The following is a 21612-nucleotide window of genomic DNA, read 5'->3' as shown; positions in this document are numbered from 1 at the left end:
TTTATAACTCATTAAACTAAGAAGGAAATTAAAATGCAATCTCAGATTTTATAAAAACAAATGAAAAAGTTTGATATTTGAGGGGTAACAGCACAGCAGAAACAAGTTGAATCAACAGTTGAAGAACACGCAATAAATAAATAAAAAGTAATAATTAATAAAAAGTGCAAAATGCATCAAAAAATAAAAGGGAAATTTGGAAAACAAATAGGAAAGGGCAAAATTAAAACAGCAAAGCAATAATTTTCTATGTGTTTGCTAATCATGCATTCATGTGGTTCTGGTCTTCCTTTCACAATGCTTGGCTGAAGGGCAAACTCTGCTGGTGAGGCTTCAGCTCTGCAGCTTTGAGGACAGAAAACCTTGTATGATATATTCATTCATGGTTGGATTTTGAAGGAGCAGGTTGGACAAAGTAGTAGAACTCTTCATTTTGACATGATTGCTTTTGAAATGTTGTACCCCACAATCCTTCATTAATCGCTCGGGATAAAACAGTATATAATATTCGACTGAGCAAAAATATGAGCACAAAGAAAAAAATAATCATGAGTAAATTAATTTATGATAGAGTATAAGTCAGAAATCTGTGTGAAATAAATCAAATTTGCTTCCCCACATTTCACAATGAGTGAAATTACAATACATTGAAAATCAAGGCCAAATTAATATTTTTTTTGCATTTTATTTAGCATTAGGTTTGCTCTGTAACGTATCTTTTGTGAAAATGCTGTTCATAGACTTCAGCTCGGCATTCAACACAATAATACCACAGCAACTCATTTGCAAACTGGACAAGCAGGGTTTTAGCACCCCTTCTTCAACTGGCTGCTAGACTTCCTCAACCACAAACAGTAAGTGTGGGCAACAACACCTCGATACAATCACTCTGAACACTGGGGCACCCCAAGGCTGTGTGCTTAGTCCTTTGCTTTTCACCCTGTTGACACATGACTGCACAACAACCCACAACACCGTCCACCTTGTGAAGTTCGCAGACGACACAACTCTGGTGGGTCACCAAGGGCGATGAGACACACTACAGGAAAGAAGTAGGTCTGCTGATAAAATGGTCCAGAGACAATTACCTTCTGCTAAATGTCAGCAAGACCAGGGAGATTGTTGTCATCTTCCAGAGGGCCACACTCAACATCTGCTACTGATCATCGACAGTTCTGCTGGGGAGAGAGTGAGTAAGACAAAATTCCTGGGGGTACACATCAGTGAGGACCTCTCCTGGACTGCCAACACCACATCATTGGCAAAGAAAGCACAGCAACGCCTCTACTTCCTGCGGAAACTGAAACGGTCAAGTGCTTCACCAGCCATCATGACCACATTCTACAGAGGAAACACTGAGAGCATCCTCTCCAGCTGCATCACTGTGTGTGGTGGTAGCTGTGAACACAGCTAGGAAAATCACTGGTGCACCACTTGCCTCCCTGCAGGATATATACACCACCCGCCTCACCAGCAAAGCGTTGACAATTGTCATAGACGTACACCACCCTCACACAGCCTGTTTAGCCGCCTGCCCTCAGGGAGGAGGTACAAGAGCCTCCGCTCCAGCAGCACAGAAACCGCTTCATACACCAGGCTGTCATGATGCTAAACACCTTCCTCCCTCTCCACCCACCTACCCACAACCCATCTCCCCCCATGACCAGTACTCAGTTGAATCCCCCACCTTGTGAACCACAATCCCTTCACTACTTATAGACCCCACTTGTACTTAAAGTAAATTTGTAAATTTTTCCTCATGGATTCGCACTTCATTGGTTAATGTTGTCAATTTTTTTTTGTCTACGCATGAATTTCGATTCATTGTATGTCGAGCACATGTGAAGAATCGACATTAAGTTGACTTTGACTTGATCTTCAAAGACTAGTGCTAATTTTAACTTTTTCCTGCTGTTTCCATCTGGGGTCATTACCTGTTTCTACCTGACCCTACCCTGCTTTTCCAGCTGTCTTTTCTTCAGCATCTGGTTTAAAGCTGATTTTTTTTAAATAACTGGTTTTCCTCACTTTGTCATAAACTCTACCTTTTTCAGTGCATACTGGAGCTAAGGCTTTTATTTTTTTTACATTTCATGCAGTACTCTTTTTTTTTTATCTTTCCAGAGCAGAAATTCACCCCTTCAAGTTTTCCTTCACCTACTCCTCTAACTCTGTTTTTCTTTGAGGCAGATTGTCCTCTGCACAGTTGCCCAGATCCTTTCATGTATTTGGTCACCTATGTAGGACATATTTTAAGTGCAGTTTGGACAACTTGACCTTTTTGGAATAATTCACGCTGAAATAGATTGTAATAATATTAAATCTTGACGCTCTCCTCCACCCCATATCCATCACACCTAAACATATATGTTGTACCCTACAATCCTAATCCTACAATACTACAAACTAATATTTTCCATTAATCTTCTCAAAACAAACATTCAATCTGAGAACAATCTTTTTTACTAAATCCATTCAGAGGTTAATTTGCTTTCTTAGGTTTCACTATACTTAAACATATAATCATGACTCACCACTAATCTTCCTGCAATAACACTGCAAACAACTGTTGTTGTTTTAAAATCTAGCTTGACTAATTTTTATTAAACCCTGGAGAACCCAAGATCAATAATCTTCCGGGTTTTTGAAGTTAATTTGACATTTTGTTTGTTTATTCATTTTTGGCAGCAGCAATTAATCGGGGCCAAAAAAAGGGAAAATAAAAAAATAAAAAATAAATAAAAACAAAGTCCAAATTTGACCCCCGTGGGTTCTCCAGAGACGCTTAGCTAAACTCAAGATTGCATCAACTAGCAGCTCAACATTATATGATCAAATTGTTAAAACAGAAAAAAACCACCAGTATGGAAGTGTTTCAGTGATTAAATAATTATAATTATTAAAAACATAAACACGAACATCTTCAATAATTACAACAAAAGACAACCAGAAGCATTTATTTGTCTCTTTCTGTGCATATTTTATTTTTAAATATCCAAACTGCTTCTAAATAACATAACTCAGAATTACTGATTAATTTTCTCGAGAGACAACAATAAAAGCATAAAAGCTAAAAAAAAAAAACACTGAAAAAAGTTAGCCTCTATCAATACCTTTAAGTCAAATATTTCCATTTGAAAATTTTCAGCGGCTCCATGTCTTGTTTGTTTGTTTGTTTGTTTTGTTTTTGCACTCAGATAACCAGAGAGACTTTTCTTTACAAGATCCGATTATCAGCTACTTAACTGGATCCAGATCTCGACAGGAAATGCTGATTTTCATTGACAAGTTAACTGGGTCAAACCATGTAACGAGGAAGAAGACGAGGAGTCAGTTTGGCTTTAAAAAAGAAACAAGCTTCGAAGCCTCAGTACTTTCCACACACCTGTGGAGTTTAACATTGCTTTTGTTAAAATACAAGGACATTATAAGAACATTAGTCAAATACATTTTCAACAGTATTTTTGAGCCAAAAAAATTATATTAATTTTAATTTTTAGTTCACGGCATAACATATCTGAAGTCATTTAATTAGACAAACGGCAAATGTTCACTGTTTTTTAATCAGTCCCTGTCTTTGCACAGTGCAGTTGTGCAGTGCAAAGTCTTTGCTGAACTAACGAATCTCTTTACTTGTTTCAAAGAGGATTAGTGCTCCTGCTTAGCTTAGTTGCCCCAAATTAGGATGAAGGTAAGGAGAGGTCTGCTGTCTACAGCGGCCATCTGTCTGCTTAGTGGACAGTCGGGAAGTGCTGCTTCTGCCGCCGATGGAGACCAGTCTGGAACTAGATGTTTTGATATACCCAGATGAAGTGAGGCTTGCTACTCCAGAAGATCTCAGGGATTGGGAATTGGAGACAGCGAGCCAACTGTCCATTCCCACCGCTCGAATCTTCGTGGCACTTTACCCATACAACCCTGCTGCCATGTCTCCTAACTACGAGCAAGCTGCAGAGGAGCTGCCCTTTGTGCCAGGCCAGATAATCAAGGTGAGACGCCCTGAAAGTTTCATAATTCAGGTCTTCTTCGACACGTGTGCCGTTTCCTCATTTGGTTAGTTGAAAGGCCTTTCTGCCAGAACGTGCTGATGTTTCCTGTTTGCTAAGAGTTCAGGTCTACTGAATAAAGACACAAGCCTTGCCTCTTTGTTTCCTGTTAGTGTTTCCAGCTCAGTGGTGTGATTTACCGCCTTTTTTACAAACTTGCCTGCTGCTTCAGCATACACATTCACTCAAATCACTTAGCAAAGAAAAAACAGAAAAGAAAACTGCCTGTATCTTCACTCTTAAGGTGTATGGAGACAAAGACGCTGATGGTTTTTATCACGGAGAGTCTGGTGGTCTGTCTGGATATGTGCCAAGTAACATGGTGGCGGAAATTCCAGTGGAAGATGAGTACCTGAAGTATCTACTCATGCAGCAGGGATTTATCCCAGTAGACCACACAGGTATCAGCCTTTAGTGGTAGCCCCCAACTGTTTAGTTTAAAAGGTCATATTGTTTTGAATGCTGACTTTAGATTTTAGAGTTTCAAAGGCATCCCTCTGCGTCTTTTGTCAAACAGGTATGTCTTTGACGCCAGATCTGAGCGACACAGTCAGCATGCCCGATGATGTGGTCGTCCGCAGAATGATTGCCTTGTTTGACTACGATCCATGGGAGAGCTCACCCAACATGGACAGCGAGGTGAGCACTCCACTAACCAGACGTGTAACACTGCAGTCTACAAGAATGCAGTTAAATCTTCTTCTTTTAGGCTGAACTTGGCTTCCATTGTGGAGAGATCATCTATGTTTTGGGTGAAATGGATCAAGACGGATTTTACTATGTAAGAACAACTCTGCAGGCATTCAATTTCTGTTCTTTCTTATGTCTACATTTATGTTCCGTATTTTTATTTTCAGGGGGATCTTCACGGAAGACGAGGTTTGGTTCCATCAAATTTCCTGCAGCCGTTACCCTGGAACTAGAAAAGACTCGCTAATCTGTTTGCTACAAATGCCAAGTTTCTTAGTGATAAAGACAAAATCCACAGCTTTTACAAGGATAATAGCTGAAAAGTGTCAAACACACATGTATTTTCTTAAGTCATTTTCATACGGTAGAGTAATGGCGCATCTGCTGTAGACTGCAAATACACGAGGCTGACCCAACATTTGCAACCAGGATGTTGCAAAGAGTTCTCATCAAATGTGAATTTGTCAGAAAAGTTTTTTTATTGCACAATTTCAACGAACGTTGATATATATAAAAAATACACACATTTCAAATAAATCCTGATGTTTTTATTCTGGTTAAGAAGACAGAAAATTGTACATTTTAGAGTTGATCCATTTTTGCCTTATACTACATTTATACATTTTATAATAATTCTGACCTAATATACAGAAAGAATGTTATTATTTTTTTAGATTTGTTGCAAATTTTTGAAAATAAAGATTTGTTAAAAAAAAAACTTAAAAGTTTCAGTTTTATCAGATGGAAAGCAAAAACAGGAAATAATCATGTGAAGCTCACCTGCTTCTTTTAAAAGATATCACGCTCATTTCTGGGGTTTTATTAATAAAAGCAAATGTTTTCATTTTCACATTTTAGTCTTTGATGAAAATACAATCAAACAAAATCTAAATGTCAAAAAACTTTTTGATGACAATCCAGCAGTCTTCTTCTTTTACCTTCCTCTGCAGCCAACAGTGTACTCATCCATAAAGTAGGAAACACTACACTGTATAGTGAAGTTTAGTAGTGCTTTCTACTTTATGGGTGACAACACTGTACATCAGTAGTTTCTGGTGGTTCCAGTGGAGAAGAACAGGTTAAAGACAGGCAGGTTCCTCCCTGAAAACAGTCTTTTGACAAAACTAAAAGCATTTTGATGAAGATGCTGAGGGGGAAGCTGTGAAACAAACAGTAATTAAAAGTAACTGTCAATGGATGTTTGAACAAAGTCGATTATTGTCAGGATCTTACCAGCCTTTGGACTCCAGAGACAACAGAGAAAACCCAGAAGTGAGCGTGAGCTTTTTATTAACCCTGTCGTGGCCACGTGGTTCACACAGGAAGAGCTCAACACGCACGTACGCACGTGCACTTGCATACATATAAGCAGGCGGGAAAAAGACTGATATGCAAAATGAGTCTTCATGCTTTAGTAAAGAATGTACAAGAGTATTCAAAACAGTTATATTTCCATAAATCTTTTGCTGCTGCAGGTCAAAGTGTTTTGTGTTGTAAAAAGTATTATTTATTTTTAACAATTCAGGTTTTGAAAATTAGCAATTTCAGCAACACATGGGTGCTTTTAATTATTAGTGATTCATTTTAAGGAAGTACATGTCACAGTTAAATGTAAGCCCACACATGCAAAATGAAAGCATCTGTAAACGCTGAGCGGGCTGCAAAACTGTATCAGAGCGACCCCGTCCCTTTTAAGGACATTCTGCATTTTTAATGGCGTGCAGTTACCTGCTTTGAGATGACGTTTTGACTTTAAACTGTGTGGATTTGATCAAATCACATCAGTTTCCACTGACAGATTGAAAAATCAACGAGGAATCTGATTTTTCAGAAGTGGGTTTATGAGATGTTTTCATGAGGGTCCAGCCTGCAGAAGAGAGCCGTTTGCTCACCTAGATTTTAGATTTGTTTGGAGCTAAATATGTGTAAACTCTGCTGCAACACAATCTATTGTGGAGAAGTAGTAACGAAAAGGAGAATCAGTCTCCAAACTATTTTGTGAAGAAGATTCATGCATGGATGTATGAATGGAGTGACTAAGCAGTTCTCAGGACTTGTACCAAGAGAGCCACACTAATGCAGCAATTCTGCTGCACTAACATGTGAGAAGAGGAAGCTGTGCTCCTCCGCTGTCCTCAGAGGCTACCAAATCCGTAGATGACATGAAAGAGATGTTTCTACGCTGCTGTGTTTCTGAGAACTCCTTCGCGCCTTGAAAAAGGTGTGACTGGGGAGGCAGGGGATGGTGGTGCAAGGCATCTCCATCCCAGCAGCCACTGAGCAATATGCTTGCAAAATAGAAACTTTGCACACAGACCAGAGACGGTCTGTGTCCTCCGTTGTCACGACAACCCAAACCTCAGAGTCACACCAAGTGCGCGAACAGGAAGTGGGGGATGGGCGGCATGCTCATACTGAGAGAAAATGTGAGAAGAAGCAAAACTGTAAGATGATCAATGCAGAAAAAGTTACCAAGAGTTTAACTGTGTTTAAAGATATTTACAGCAAGGCTTTGTGTGATCACATCTGTGTTTTTCATAAAACAGGGAAACAGTTGAAGCATGACTGTGCACATTGCAGATTAAGAGAGAACACTAGGGCCTGACCTTGTGTTAGTTATCTATTCCTGTGCAACATGGGATTATGTCCAGAGAGTTCTCCTCACCAAGTCAGGCTGATATAGATAGCATCGAAGAGTCAGGAAGAAACGCAGCACCTAATGGCATCAGGAAGTAGAATCCTGCCAAAGCACTGATTGAATTATGTTTTACTTTAACGGACTCTTCTCCCAAAGAGCACAGATTAAAACTCAGGCCGTTGTTTGGAAATAAACTGAAAAAACAGGGGGAAAATAAATTGAAACCATAAAGTTTATGCTCAAAAGTGCATCCTCTTCTGCTTCTGTGCCTTAAAACAGTCACTTTTCTTAATTCTTTTAAGTTTGGACAAGTTGTGTTGAACTTTGTTGTACCCCAATATTGGATTGCTGTGGTTTTGAATTGAGAAGCATCATAAAAAACAGGAATTATGAAAGGACAGCATCGGTGTATTCTTAAACTTAAAACTTTGTTTTTATGGAAGCGATTGTGTAGCATAATTAAAAATAAAAGTCAAAACCAGAAATACTTTTTCATTTTCAAAATGAAGCTGCATTTTTTGACTCAAAATTAAAATGAAAAAGCAATGCGACAAAATGCTTTTTCATTTCCTTCTTCAACACTGCTTATTCTGTCACTTAATTAAAATGATAATGAAAAGGGTATTTGACATTTCATTTTTAAAAAGTTCTCTGGTAACGCTTCCATCAGTTTTCACATCCGCTATTTGCTCATATTGATTTATACTGCCACCTAGTGGTCATGAACGAAAGTGCTGAGTAGAGTGGTGAAAAAGAACTTTATTCTCAGTTAAAACATCTCACGTCTGGATTAATATTTTATAATACATTTATCAAATATTATTATAACTTTTTATAGTTAATACACTTTCAAGTTGTTGTTAAGCCTGCCTTTATTTTTATAAAAAGTGAAAAAAGTAAGAAATATTATAAAATATATGATATATTATAATATAAATTGAAAAAATGATATTATAGTATCAATATTATAATAGAAAAATATAATACTATGCATATATATTTATATACACAGGAAATATTTTAAGTAAACAACAACAAAGTCCTTCGTTGTTTTGACAAAAATTACCCTCTACATTATATACGACTGTTTTAATAAAAAAAAATAGTATTAATTTGATTACGTGTCTTAAACTAAAGCATGCAATGTGACATATTTTGGGTTTATTTTAATTTCATTTATCGCATATTAGCTTTGCATTTATAATGACAGTTTGACCTTTTGATCAAACTCTGTGATAGAAGTGATTTAAAGAGGCAGAAAAAGATGTTAATCTGTGAGTTTAAACCAAGTAATTTCCAATTTATCTTCATTTTAATCAGTTTCTGTTCTCATAAACTCTATTTTTAGTTTAAGGTATCGACAAATTACTCATTGATAACTAAATTTACAACCAACCTTAGAACCAAAAGTCAGTTCAACAGCCTAAATTACACCAAATTTACACCAGAATGCCTTCAGTTAATCTGACGTGTTGCAGGGATAAAATGCATTCCCTTCAGTGAATAAGTATAGGCAAAAACATAAAATATATTTACCCAATTAAAGAAAATAACTGGAAAAAAATGAAAACTTGAAGTTCATGCAAAACTAATTAATGGGGAACGGATCAAAGCCCTTGCTATGTAATAAAATGTCCAAAGTATAAATCTTGAATGCCTTCTATCTAAGTAGTAAAGAATTTAAATCTCTTCTTGGAAGACGTTGAACAACTTTAGCCCCCCAAAATCTGAGGCTAAAATAATTGAGGGATAGTTATAGTCAATTAAATTAATAGCCTGCTAAGTAAGGTAGGTCAGATATTGTATTTCCACATTTTGGGCTCACAGTCACATTTCAATATCCAAAATGATTAGCAAAGCCCATTGGAAGGTGAATCATGATGCATTTTCATCATCTAAAAGAAAATCAAAACTGTAAACTCATGATGATATTTCTAAAGGTTGAATGAAAGTACTGTTAGCTGCAAATATTATATTTCATTAGTAACACCCACTGCATAATCTCTCTACAAGCCCCCGTGTTATTCAAGATTTGCCATCACAAAAATTCATAAATGAGATGAATGGAAGACATGTGATCAGGATTTCCTTAACTGCTCCATCTTCTTCCTATCTTGATTTGTGGTTGAGCAAATACGCAAACGCTTCAACTTCTTATAGAACAAAACCAAAAAAGCCTAATTTTATGCAATTCTTGCATGAGTTTTTCTGCAAGGGCAGGCAAAAGTTGACTCATTTTGAAATATTTTGAAAAGTGTTTGTTTATTTTTTTCTTAACCTCTGTCTGATTATAACCCAATAAAAAAATGACCAAAAAAAAAAAAAAAAAAGTTTATAAAGTAAATGAAACCGTCACAGCCATGTTCTTAAAAGTTCCAACCGAAACTTCCCAGCTTCCAAACACTGAACTTTTGTTCTGACTTAAACAGTGGGGATTTTGTGCTGCACAGCAGTGTAAAGCCTTTCATGGTCACATCACATGCTCTGTTTCTGGACATCATACATCCCATTAGATCTGAATTTCAGTTTAGCAACAAGAACAGGAAAATGTTTGACTTGAAAGAGCATATTTTATGGTTATTTTAACCTCTTCTTGGTGATGTTTTTTGTTTTTTTCTGATCGGAATGTTTGACCTAATGATTCAGCAAATCTAAAGCCACATGATGTCAAAGCTTTTATGCTGAACCTTTGAAAAGTTAGAAAATGATGAAAGTTCAAAAATTCATTTTCTAAACTGTGTCAAACCTGTCTGAGATCACAGTGTTGCTGGAGCCTATCCAGTCCCCTTTAGGCAAAGGTCCTTAGACATTTTGCCATTGTAGGGATATAAATATAGGACATTATAAACATTAATTAACACACAGAATCAGCAGGGAAAAAAAAAAACCTTAAAAAATGTGTCCCTATTAGACCTGTGATAAAATTACAAATATGTTTTATAAATACCCCGATCCATTTTCTTTTGTTTTCAAATGTGTTTCAAACAGGAAGCCATGGTGTTCTGGGTTCAGATGTGGAATGTACATGCAGATCTCAGTTGGTCAATTTCCTTTTAATTACATTGCTGCACACTTTAACATGATCTATTTAATCAATTTCTAAATTCAAAACTGTACAGAATTTTATTTTTTATACATTTTTAAAGAATTTTCTTTCTATTCAAGATTAAACAACAATAACGAATTAAAATGACACAAATCACCTGCTTGAAATTAAAGTCTGAACACCTGTTGACTAAAATCACAAAGAGCTGATGATATAAGGCGCAAAGTACTGGTAAAAGGTAAAGCCATCACCATTTTTTCCTTTTAATTAATATGTACCAAGATTATTTACACAAGTTTTCATATAAAGTAATTCAAACCTTAATCAACTGGATACGAAAACCTGAACGTATTACCTCGGATAATTATTTGCTCCTGAGTGACCCTGAACGCATCTCAGTGACGTGCTACTTCCACACCAATGAGTTATATCGCTAGAGGAGACACGCCCGCTTGGGAAGCCTGTCCGACGGTGGCGGAGAGCGACGCCATCTTGGTGAGGTCGACGTCGCCCACGTGACAATGATTTCTATAGCCTTTGATGGCATCTAAGTAGCTTTTATATAATTTATATATATTTATGTTTATATATATTTACACATATATAAAAATATATAATATTTATATATATCATTTAGTTATATACATAATTTATTGTTGTTAAATAAGAGAAACAGGCAGCCTTAAAAGCTCAAACTTTAATGAAAAATGCATAGTTGCAGGACTTCAATTGCAAAAACAATTATTACAAAGATTTTTTTTTAAATTTTTTAAACATGTAATTTCAGTTATTTAGAAAAGCCCAACAATAAGTCAATAGGAAGTCAATAAGAAAAATAAATAATAACAATATAAACATAAGTCAATAATAATAATAATAATAATAAACCAATACTAAATAATAATAATAATAATAAATCAATAGTAATTTAATAATAATAATAATAAATGATAAGAATAAATCAATAATAAGTCAACAATAAGTCCAAAAGTCAATAACAGATTTACCCTTAAAAAAAGAAGAAAAATAAAGAAAAAAAATAGATTTACTAAGTCATGTGAGTGATCAATATGGTGTTACATAGATGGTATGGTGTCGGGTTTCAAGCGAACAGTCTGGCCAGTCTTATCAAAAACTTTCCTTCCACTTTCGGCTTCTCCCATCAGGGGTCGCCACAGCGAACAAGTCGCATGGTAAATTTGGCAATGTTTTACGCCGGATGCCCTTCCTGACGCAACCTTCTCAAGCCGGGCTTGGAACCGGCAGAGGTGGAGAAGGGAAGAGGGAGCAGCCCGGAGTCGAACCTGGGTTTCACGGACGGAAGGCGCCGCAAACCAGCACGAGCTAAACTGGCTCGCCACGAGCTAAACTGGCTTATCAAAAACTGTTTTCACAAAATGTTTTGAACATAGCCAGAATGTATTACTAGTTAGTAACCACGGTGATCCATCTGGGTTTGCTCTATTTATTACTAAGGCCCACTTTTTCCTTAAGTCTGAATCCATTGGAAACCTGCAAGAAAAGTTCAGTCACTGAGTCAGAAATGTATAAATCTATATTACCATAAAAGCCTAGTCCTAGTATACTTTATATAGGTTTAACAAAATCAAATGTACATTTATGTCGACAGCAAATTATACGTACATCATCCCTACATGTTGATAATAGCCCAGCAGCATCATGCATGTCACGTGCATGCGCTCCAGCAGTGACTTGACCTCACCAAGATGGCGGTGCTCTCCTCCCATGAGGAATCACGTGATGACTCCTCTAGCGGTATAACTCGGTGGTCGCCGCCCCGTCACAACAGTCCCGTCCTCTCCCTCGAACTTGAGCCGATCATCTGAAGTATGGACCGCTGGAGAGGCAGAGTGGCTCTGGTGACCGGCGCCTCGGTCGGCATCGGCGCGGCTATCGCCAGGGAGTTGGTCCGAGGCGGGATGAAGGTGATGGGCTGCGCCAGGGACGTGGAGAAAATAAAGGTTTGTGATGGACTAAAACTTAACTTCACGTTGTCTCACGTCCAGTTAGGGTTAGTAAATAGTTAGCTAGCATTGGTTCCGCTATCACAACAAAAAGTGCAACTAATAAAGTTTTGGGGATTTTTTTTTCAGGGAAATGTTTTATTGGAAACAGTGTAGCGGGGATCGTGTCATATTTATTAAGTTATTTATTATTACTTAGCAGGCTTTGTCATGTTGCATAGACCCATGTAGCGCGTAGGTTAGAACCAAATCCAACGGCCAACTCTGTGCTAAAGATTATATGATTATATCGTCACAGTGTCTGCGACCCGAACGCAGAGTTCACGCTCTAATCGACGTGAAACTTAACTTAGCTACCAAATAAAAACGGCATCAAATCAGGAACAGTAGCGTGAAATGCAATTTCCTCGTTTTTCTTTGGAGCTGAGCGTAAACCAAATCCATGTTAGAAACCATCAAAGCCTTTGGGTTAATGTTTCACCCATAGTTTAATTATAAATCCAGAGGTTCAATAAAGTTGTGTTTGCTTTAGTCTGAGCGAATCGTGAGGCTCATCTATTGAACTGCTTTATTGTCCCAACATCATCTTTTTAATACCTAATGTACAGTCATAACATGAGTGATTGTACACATTTATTCAATTTTTAAATATTTACATGTGGATTATTAATTTTTCTTCTTTATTGGAAGATGGAGTATTAAAAAGCTCCACAAATAATAAATACATTTTAAACATACACATTATTAATATTACCATGATTGTGTGTGTGTGTGTGTGTTCAAATTCTAACAAACATAGGAAACTAAAGCTCCATATTTATTTTGGTGTTATATTTTCACTTCTTTTAATAGATCTTCATAAATCAGATGGAAGAATAAAAATAAAATATCTTTAGATGATCTGATACATTTTGTCATATTTTTTTTTTAACTTAATGCTTCCATTTATGCTAATATCTTTTCCTTTTAACTCAGGAAATCCTTTTGTCTTTCCTTTCCAGAAACTGTCAGCGGAGTTCCAACGTGAAGACTACAGCGGCGTGCTCGTGCCTTTCAAGTGTGACTTGACCCGCGAGGAGGACATTCTCGCCATGTTCTCAGCCATCAAAGCTCAGCACAAAGGCGTGGACGTTTGCATCAACAACGCCGGCCTGGCTCACCCAGACTCTCTGCTGAGCGGTGCAACCAGCAGCTGGAAGAACATGCTGGATGTGAGAGATCTTTGGAGAATTTAAAAAAAATCTGTTAAATAACACATTGACACACCATTTTAATAGGTGAAATGAGAGATTTACGTTAAAAGAGAGCCGCATTGCTGATGAAATACAGCAGGATACGTTTTTAAAGCAAAAATCCCACCTAGAAAAACTGTAAACATAGAAATATCGCAAAGAAAATCATGTTTCCATCCTACAAAATGTAGAAGACTTTTTTCTTGTAACTTTGTCAAGAAAACATCTTAGAAGTTCCAAATTCTTTGGGTTTAAACATTAGCGTTGGCAGAAAACTACCGTCTTTCATGACAAATTATTTTTAAATAGATTACATAGTCGGAAATATTGATTCAGATTAAAGCCTAAACCAAACTTTGTGATACTGAGCAGAAATGATTCAGGACATTGTCAGCAATACCTACACAAATAATATCATATTTACAGTACAGACCAAACGTTTGGACACACCTTCTCATTCAAATGAATGGGAAGGTGTGTCCAAACATTTGGTCTGTACTGTATATTTTAAATGGGGCTTAGAATCCTGCACTGTAATAAATGGGAAACCTGAGCTGTTCTTGCTCAAATAAACCAATAAGGACGAGTCAAGAAAAGGTCTAGTTTAAAGACCCATTCTGATGAAAATAGTGTTTTTAGTATGGTCTTGCAGCATTTTTCTGATGATAGAGGACATATATAAAGTAAAATTGCATTTCTGAATTTTTATTCAAATTTTTGTAAGGAGCAGTATGCTGGACTGGCCTGCTGTACTTAAACAGAGTGCTCTCAGCAATATGAAGGGGAAGGGGGGGCCAGGGTTGCTCCGTGTCAACCGTCCCACCCACGCCTCAGAGGTGTCCTTCTAATGAATATATGGTTTTGGATTTGGCCTAAAAACGTCCTAATCATAATTAAAAGAGCACTAAGAATGCGTTAAAGCTCGATCAAAAGATGATCTGAGTTAGACTTGAACCGATTTATCCACCTGCAAACCAGAATGTTCAGCAAAAAGCTGAAATGTTTCCATTAACTTCCATTCTGACCCTTCCGAGCCATAAACTTTAGTAAGAGCAATATGCTCATTTTACACAGGAATCATTCTTTTTTATTGAAGTTGTGACACTTTTGTGTGCATGTTTTGACACTTGGGTGCTCTGTCAGGTGAACGTTCTTGGGCTTAGCATCTGCACCCGTGAAGCCTACAAGTCCATGAAAGAGAGAAACGTGGATGATGGACACATCATACATATCAACAGGTAGAAAAGATATGCATCAGAAGTAGCTAGTTATTTTCGTTAAAAAAAGTTAATTATTGATTTTCTTAGTTTTATTTTTACATTTTTGTAAATACAGTTTTATCAATTTCCAAAGTTTTCCCTTTTTTTGATATTTTGCGGAATTGCTAACAACAAGTGATTTATTTACCTGCAAAGCAGGTAAATATTTTAAATGTTTTCTTATTTAAATGATTTTACAAAATGAATTTTTTAGCCAAACACATGAAGGAAAATATAACATAACCGTTACAAGCACATGCATAAAACATAGACCTCTTATGCCTCCTGTACATCTTCTGTTGCAGCATATGTGGACATCGGGTTGTAAACAGTCCTGACATCCATTTCTACACGGCCACCAAGTACGCGGTGACGGCCCTGACCGAAGCCCTGAGGCAGGAGCTTCGGGAAACCAACTCTCACATCCGAGCCACCGTAAGGCGTTACTTCTACATGAATCAGTTTAACACACCACATGAGCTCAGATTAGCATCATTTATTCTAAATCATTGCCTGACTCCTCCTTCCTCTCTGCAGTGCATTTCTCCTGGGTTAGTGGAGACAGAGTTTGGTCCGCGGCTTTACAGCCAGCAGGCAGACAAAGCAGCGACTTTATACACTCAGTATAAGGTAAAGCGTGAAAACACTTTCTGATTGTTGCTGTTTGTGTAATATAAGGCTGTACTGTGACTTCTGATGCACCTGTTCCCTTTGATAGACTCTGGAAGCTGTAGATGTGGCTAGCGCTGTGACATACGTGTTGAGTGCCCCTCCTCATGTGCAGGTATCTGGGTTCCCTTACATGACTTACTACATACTCTTAAATTGAAATTCTTATTTCTAAACTTTGATGTTTTTTTCTTCTCCTAGATTGGAGACATTGTGATGCGATCTGTGGAGCAGCCAACTTAGAACTTCATTACATGACCACCAAAAGACGCTACAAGAGAATCCACCTGCTCACCACAAATGAATTTTTCAAAAAGCGAAACACTAAAACAGAAAAAAATACAAATTTCTGAAACATTGTTTTATTTCAGTCTGAATAAAAATAATTTTCTGCTATGTCTTTTATTCTGAAGGATGGCACATCTAATTAACTATAATAAACTGATTCATGTTTCAATAAACTGTTGGAATATGCTCTAAAGTACATTTATATGGGTCATAGATTATTAATAAAGTATATTTAAAAAGGTTAGCCATAAATATTGCACACACAAAACATTGTCTAAATAGCTTGAAACACTCCCCAGAAAAAAATGACAAAAGCAAATCTACTAATGGTGTTCCCTCTGCATCTTAAAAAGGTAAATTAATTGCTTTACAATAAAAAATGTTGGAAAAAGTATAACTTTTGATGCAGTCTTATAAATTTTCATTGTGTTCAAGAATCCCAAAGACGGTAAAGCTGACCTTCTACTGATCCAAACCCACAACTTTTGTTTAAAGGGAAAAAAAATCATTGCAAGCTCATTTGGTCAGGGATTAGTTTTTGCTCACTTAAAGGAAGAGCTTTTACTTGTACTCGATTACTAAATAAGTGCAAAGATCTGCTGTGTTACATAAAAAACACCTGTAGTTACAGGGTTTCTGTAGCTGTTTTGATTCCCTTAATTTGTAACATCAAGTTTGCTTTATCAGAACAAAGCCAATAAGAATAACAGAAAATGAAGAAAAAACAGGGCAAACCATGTCTTTCTTCAAACACTTCTGCAGTGATTTATCATGTTTAGTTTTGTTTATTGACCCTTGTGCTATCCTAGGCACTTTAACATTGGGAGTTGGGTCATCTAGACCCACTAGACAGTGCGCTGAACCTTTTTTCTTCAATGATTTGTGATCTTCACTGGTGTCCATGGATTAGGTGACATCTCTCCACCGTTATCCACCTTTGTCATTGTAGGAATAACACGTCAATGTCCGGATGGGGTCATATAAGATAGCACAAGGGTTAACCTAGGTCATTCATCACACTGTCTGTAGTAGTAAAGCTCAATAATTAAACGTTGGTGTTTTCAAGCTTCCCCCAGCAGAGGGGGCGCTGCTCAAGAAGGTTCATTGATACATTTTTTTTTAATTTCTGGAATTGGACTGATATGACGTTACTATAGTTCCTGCTGGAACACTCGGAGTAAACACTGGATGGGTTTGTGACTGTATGAGGAAAGTTCACAAAAGTAGGAGATAGCTGGTCCAGGCAGCTGAGGGAGGAGCAGAGTTCTGATGTAAAGCAGATAAAGAGATGGACAAGGGGATGCTAACAGTCCGTCCTCTTTAAAAGAGCAAATGGTGAGGCAGAAATACACCCAGACAGATCAACAAAAACCTGCACACTAAACCAATCTGGATTTAACAAGGCTGTCGTTTCTGCCTTCTGGACCACCAGTTGAATGTTTAAACATTGATTAGGCTTTGATTTCTGTGTGCTGTTAACCACAAAAAAGGAAGAAACTTTCAAAGCTGGATCATTTGGCTAATATGGTTCATTTTCTATTGGAAAAACTTTGCATTTATTTCAATTCGTGTCCTACTGAAATTTTAAGTCACTGTCTTCAGTTGCCTTAGTTTTCTAAACAGCCATTTAATTAGTTTTTATACATTATCTTAAATAACTTTTCAAATGTTTTTGTCTATAACTATTGTTTTAGGGGGAGTGATATTGGAGAATTACATTTATTTATGCAAACATTACAAAATTTTGCAAAGTTTTAACCAAAACTTGCACCACAGCAGATTCCCAAGAGAACAGTAAATGCAGCAAAAGCGTTAAAGCTGCTCAGAAGTCGAAAATACTTCATGAGATCATGAGCTGAAATGGGAACCCTTCCAACTTTTCAGGTGACATTCTTTATATCAAAAAACCACCTGCTTAGTGTCTACAAATCAATAACCACAATATGGAGACATTTTTCTATGGAGCATTTTTTTCTCTCCTGCAATCTTATAGCTCAAGATTAATCCCAGAAGAAGTCAGACAGGAAACCAGAATTGTCAGTGTCATTTACTGACTATGAATGACTTTGCAATTAAAGGAAACTTTCATATGCTATTTTCAACATCTCTACTTTGTAGACACAGTTTTCTTTATCATTTTCTTTATCTTCTCTGAAGTCATTTCCCAGGGAAAAACTACATCTGAAAAACTAAACTTGTGTAGATATATGTGCATTTTCTTATTTTCTTATCAAATAAAAAAGAGGTTTTAATAATCATTTCACATTTTTATTCTCATATAAACAAATATGTAATTAACATGATTCTGAGTGGCATACATGTTTGAGTCTAATGAAGCATGTTTCTCTGATCAGCAGAAGCTTGTCTCTAAGGTTACGCATTTTCTGATTTGGTTTTGTTGCATCTGAAGCTCGAGGATCACTGCTGCCTGTTAGGCTGTGCCGCTTTTCTTTTTTTCTTCCTGTTGAACTGCGCTCTTGCTCTTTCCATGGATAACTGCAGTGGACTCATGGCCGGCCCTGCTGAGGTCAGCTGGGACTTTTCAGTTGCGATGGCGTTGTCTGGTGAAGCTGCAGGAGTCACTTCCTCTGTTTGTTTAGGGACAGAAATTCCTCCATCGAGAGCTGTAGCTTTCTCCCTAGATTTCCTCTGGTGTCTGCTTTGCTGCCGATGGAGGCTTGCGTTGACAGTTGGAGTAGCTGTTGTAAAAATTCTCCACCTACTTTGAGTTTCAGTTTCTAGCACCAGTGCAGTATTTGCAGGGGGGGTTGCTGCAAGCCGAGCATTTGGAGTTGTAAGAACAGTGGGCAAGTCTCCAAAGCGGCTCTTGGAAAAATCCGGATTTTCACTTGGGGCGGGAAGAATGGTTTTCCTCCGCCTGTACCTGGATTCTCTATCTTTGGACCTTTGCTTTTTCAGAACTCCCAAGTTGGAGCTGAGAACAGTAACCTGGATTTTATCTCTGTTAGTGTCTGTTTTATGTGGAAGATTCAGGTCTGAAGGAGGGATTGACGTGGTTGGAAGGATGACGTTCAGGTTGTCTAAAGGGAAACTGTGCTGTTCAGCAACAACACTGACTTTGATCCTGTTCTTCCTTGGGTCTCTGCCTCCTCTCACCTTTAACCTTTCTCTTCTGACCTTGTGGATTGCAGTGAGGTCTCCAGCAGTTCTGAGAAGCTCACCAAAGCTCTGCTGGGCAGTTTGAGTTGACTGAGTTGTTGACGGAACAGGAGCAACACCTGTATTCTCTTCTTTATTCAGATCTTCAGCAGAAATAGTTTCCTTCACCTTTGCTCCTTTCTTCATTCCTTGCCCAGTTTTTGCGTCACGCAGAACAGAAACTGTACTGGGTGATGGAGTGATGTCTTTGTTCACGCCGGAGTCTGCTGGTTTTTTCTGGACTCGCAAATGAGACTGAGCTGAAACCCCATCCTGACCTTTCTCCGGCTCATCTTTCATGACTTCATTGGAGGCCTCACTGTTTCCTCTGGTAGCATCATAGCTATTGTCTATGTCTGTGTTCATTTTTGTATGTGTGTGCGACTCACTGAAAACATTTCTCAAAGCCAAGACTTCTTCTGCTTTGCTATCTGGTGATGAAACCACAGCTCTTTCCTCTGTTTTCACTCCTGCTTCTGTTTTCTGCTTTCTCCTCCTACTCTTCCCTTTCTGCTTTCTGCCGGTCTTCTTTTTCTGGCCTGTTTTCTTCTTTTTCTTCTTCTCTGAGCTCTGCGCCTCGCCCTTCTCAGAGTCCACAGGAGAGCTCTGAGATGTGGACACAGTTGCAAGCACCTTGATGAAATCCTCAGCTGCCATCACCACATTTCTGAGGGAAGGCTCTGACACCGTGGACTGGGTTGCACTCTCGGGTTTCTCGTCACCATCGTGTTTCTTGGGAGGAGCCACTGTCAGCTCATCTATGACCTGGATACCTCCAAAGTCATACGGCGCTGACTCTTTCAGCACAGCAACAGGAACCTTCTTGTATCCTTTACACCTGTGGAAAAGCAGCTGTCAGTGCATGCGTTCTGAAGGAGTCACAGCTCAGTCTGTTGCAAATCAGCTTAAAAATACAGAGTGGTACTTACAGGCCGTACCAGTGCCGCTCCACACACTGCTCCTCGTAGGCAAACTCAAAGCAGGGAACAGTAAGGACATTGAAAAAAGCCTGACCAACAACCCTGGAGGATGTGTCGTTGACTTTCCTTAGACATTCTTTAAGTCTGCAGAGAGAAACAAGGTCGGGATGAAGTGCAAACATGGAACTTTCATGCAGAAAATCATCGCTAAAGCATTCATAAATTATTTCAAACATATATTTTTTGTTCACGACATTGTGAACTCCGGTTTATTCTGGACATTTGTAACCTGGTTTCTAAGATAAACAACACAGCTAATTTAGTCAAAAACTCTCTTGAACCATTTTCTTCCATTTTTTTCAAAACTAATATGAACCATTAAAAAAATATGTGACACTTAACATAATGTCTTATCAACTATTTCACACACAAAAAAGTTCCAGTTTGGAAGCTTTAATTTGAGAAAATGTGACATTAAAACAAAAAAAGTGAAAAGACAAAACTATGACCTTATCCCTACCATCGAGGTATTGTTATTCAATAGAACAAATGGAACAGTTGAATGGTAGAGTGGCTGATGTAGACTGATGATGATAACCTCATATGTTTTGATTCTGATGCACATTTTGTGCTCTAATGTTATTCTAATGCTTTTCTCTTGTGAGCTCTAATTTTATGAGTAACGTTTTGCTGAATTTATAATAATCAACCAATAAAAGCAGTTGGTCTCATAAGGAGCAGCCTTATTAAAAAAACAATTTGCAGCACGTAAGGATTCCTATTATGTCAGCATTTTAGTTGACTTACGTTTCATCACAGTCACAGTGGCTGATGGAGAGCCACTTGAAGTTGGTGTATCCAAAGTTGGAGGAGAATGGGTGGATGACGTGCTGGCAGTGGTCATGCGTGCGGCAGCAGCTGTCAGTCTGTGCGAACTCTCCTGTGAAAAGTCGAGCTGCTGTCAGATCTGATTCGGGCCGAATTCACCCGCGTCACTTGGCTGAACTTACCAAGCTGGTTATAGTGGTCTGCCATGTTGCCTGCTCCACACCACAGGGTCCCGGGGTACGTAAAGCCTCTCTTGGATCTCCTTGAAGCCTTTGCGCTCTGATTCTGCCTTGACGTGCTACTGAACTCCCGGCACATCCCTTTGGTCTCATCCAGGCGTGCAAAGCGCGCGTCCATCAGCTGCCCTCCTCTATGATCCAACAGCCCCAATCTGCACTCGTGCATGAACGACTTCACCTGGATCTGGTTCACTATGATTGAGCAGTTCACGAGCTTGCCCGCGGGGCTGACCACGGTGCGCACGACCTCCGCTCCGTCAGACACCTGGTAGAGGAAATTCTCCCCTACCATGGACATCTTTGCGCAGAAGGTGCCGTTTATTACGGAGAACATCTCCTTGCTCTCCTTCTCTGCTTCCGGAGCACTCCTCAAGAAGTCACCCTTGACCACGTTTCTGTCCAGATAAGACAGAAAGACAAAGAAGACCGACCACATGATGCGCAGAGTGGCACTTCAGCACCACGCGTAAAAGAGACAGCTCCTCCGGCTTGTCTGAAGCTCCGAGCAGCCCTCCCCCTTTTTAAAGAGAGCCGAAGGTGGTGTGATTGTGAATTCTATGAAGGGCCACGCTGGGAGGAGCCAGTTAGATTAACCTCTTTGTGCCGAATTGCG

The 21612-nt window shown here is 38.4% G+C and overlaps 3 protein-coding genes across 3 annotated transcripts; 2 read left to right on the top strand and 1 right to left on the bottom strand.

Annotated features, from left to right (window-relative positions):
* Positions 1–3671: 3671 nt before the first annotated feature.
* Positions 3672–5196, top strand: LOC105355399 (RIMS-binding protein 2). Its single transcript, XM_011482378.4, has 5 exons — positions 3672–3989; positions 4291–4447; positions 4564–4685; positions 4756–4827; positions 4904–5196. Exons 1-5 carry the CDS (start codon positions 3768–3770, stop codon positions 4967–4969), a joined length of 639 nt encoding a protein of 212 aa, XP_011480680.1. The 5' UTR covers positions 3672–3767; the 3' UTR covers positions 4970–5196.
* A 6985-nt stretch (positions 5197–12181) lies between these two features.
* Positions 12182–16026, top strand: LOC101160498 (dehydrogenase/reductase SDR family member 11). Its single transcript, XM_004075316.5, has 7 exons — positions 12182–12402; positions 13407–13616; positions 14781–14875; positions 15202–15331; positions 15434–15526; positions 15615–15680; positions 15767–16026. Exons 1-7 carry the CDS (start codon positions 12271–12273, stop codon positions 15806–15808), a joined length of 768 nt encoding a protein of 255 aa, XP_004075364.1. The 5' UTR covers positions 12182–12270; the 3' UTR covers positions 15809–16026.
* A 2073-nt stretch (positions 16027–18099) lies between these two features.
* On the bottom strand, positions 18100–21534 carry proca1 (protein interacting with cyclin A1). The gene is made up of 4 exons (XM_004075569.5): positions 20943–21534; positions 20740–20872; positions 19942–20076; positions 18100–19850 (listed from the first exon to the last, which is right to left on the bottom strand). Exons 1-4 carry the CDS (start codon positions 21433–21435, stop codon positions 18272–18274), a joined length of 2340 nt encoding a protein of 779 aa, XP_004075617.1. The 5' UTR covers positions 21436–21534; the 3' UTR covers positions 18100–18271.
* Between the last annotated feature and the right edge of the window lie 78 nt (positions 21535–21612).

Source organism: Oryzias latipes, chromosome 13 (genome assembly GCF_053564925.1).
Source record: "Oryzias latipes strain Hd-rR chromosome 13, Olatipes_Hd-rR_3.1".
In the NCBI taxonomy this organism is placed as follows: domain Eukaryota; kingdom Metazoa; phylum Chordata; class Actinopteri; order Beloniformes; family Adrianichthyidae; genus Oryzias; species Oryzias latipes.
Note: the sequence above shows the minus strand (reverse complement) of the source record. Positions and strands in the feature narration are given on the sequence as shown.

Excerpts from the sequence above, each read along its gene's own strand:
- LOC105355399 (XM_011482378.4), top strand. The coding sequence starts at position 3,768 with ATGGAGACCAGTCTGGAACTAGATGTTTTGATATACCCAGATGAAGTG. Across the intron at positions 3,990-4,290 it reads TGCCAGGCCAGATAATCAAG|GTGTATGGAGACAAAGACGC; the intron begins GTGAGACGCCCT and ends TTCACTCTTAAG. Across the intron at positions 4,828-4,903 it reads ATCAAGACGGATTTTACTAT|GGGGATCTTCACGGAAGACG; the intron begins GTAAGAACAACT and ends TTTTATTTTCAG.
- proca1 (XM_004075569.5), bottom strand. The coding sequence starts at position 21,435 with ATGTGGTCGGTCTTCTTTGTCTTTCTGTCTTATCTGGACAGAAACGTG. Across the intron at positions 20,077-20,739 it reads CACTGTGACTGTGATGAAAC|ACTTAAAGAATGTCTAAGGA; the intron begins GTAAGTCAACTA and ends TTCTCTCTGCAG. Across the intron at positions 19,851-19,941 it reads GAGCGGCACTGGTACGGCCT|GTGTAAAGGATACAAGAAGG; the intron begins GTAAGTACCACT and ends GCTTTTCCACAG.
- LOC101160498 (XM_004075316.5), top strand. The coding sequence starts at position 12,271 with ATGGACCGCTGGAGAGGCAGAGTGGCTCTGGTGACCGGCGCCTCGGTC. Across the intron at positions 13,617-14,780 it reads GCTGGAAGAACATGCTGGAT|GTGAACGTTCTTGGGCTTAG; the intron begins GTGAGAGATCTT and ends GTGCTCTGTCAG. Across the intron at positions 14,876-15,201 it reads CACATCATACATATCAACAG|CATATGTGGACATCGGGTTG; the intron begins GTAGAAAAGATA and ends CTTCTGTTGCAG.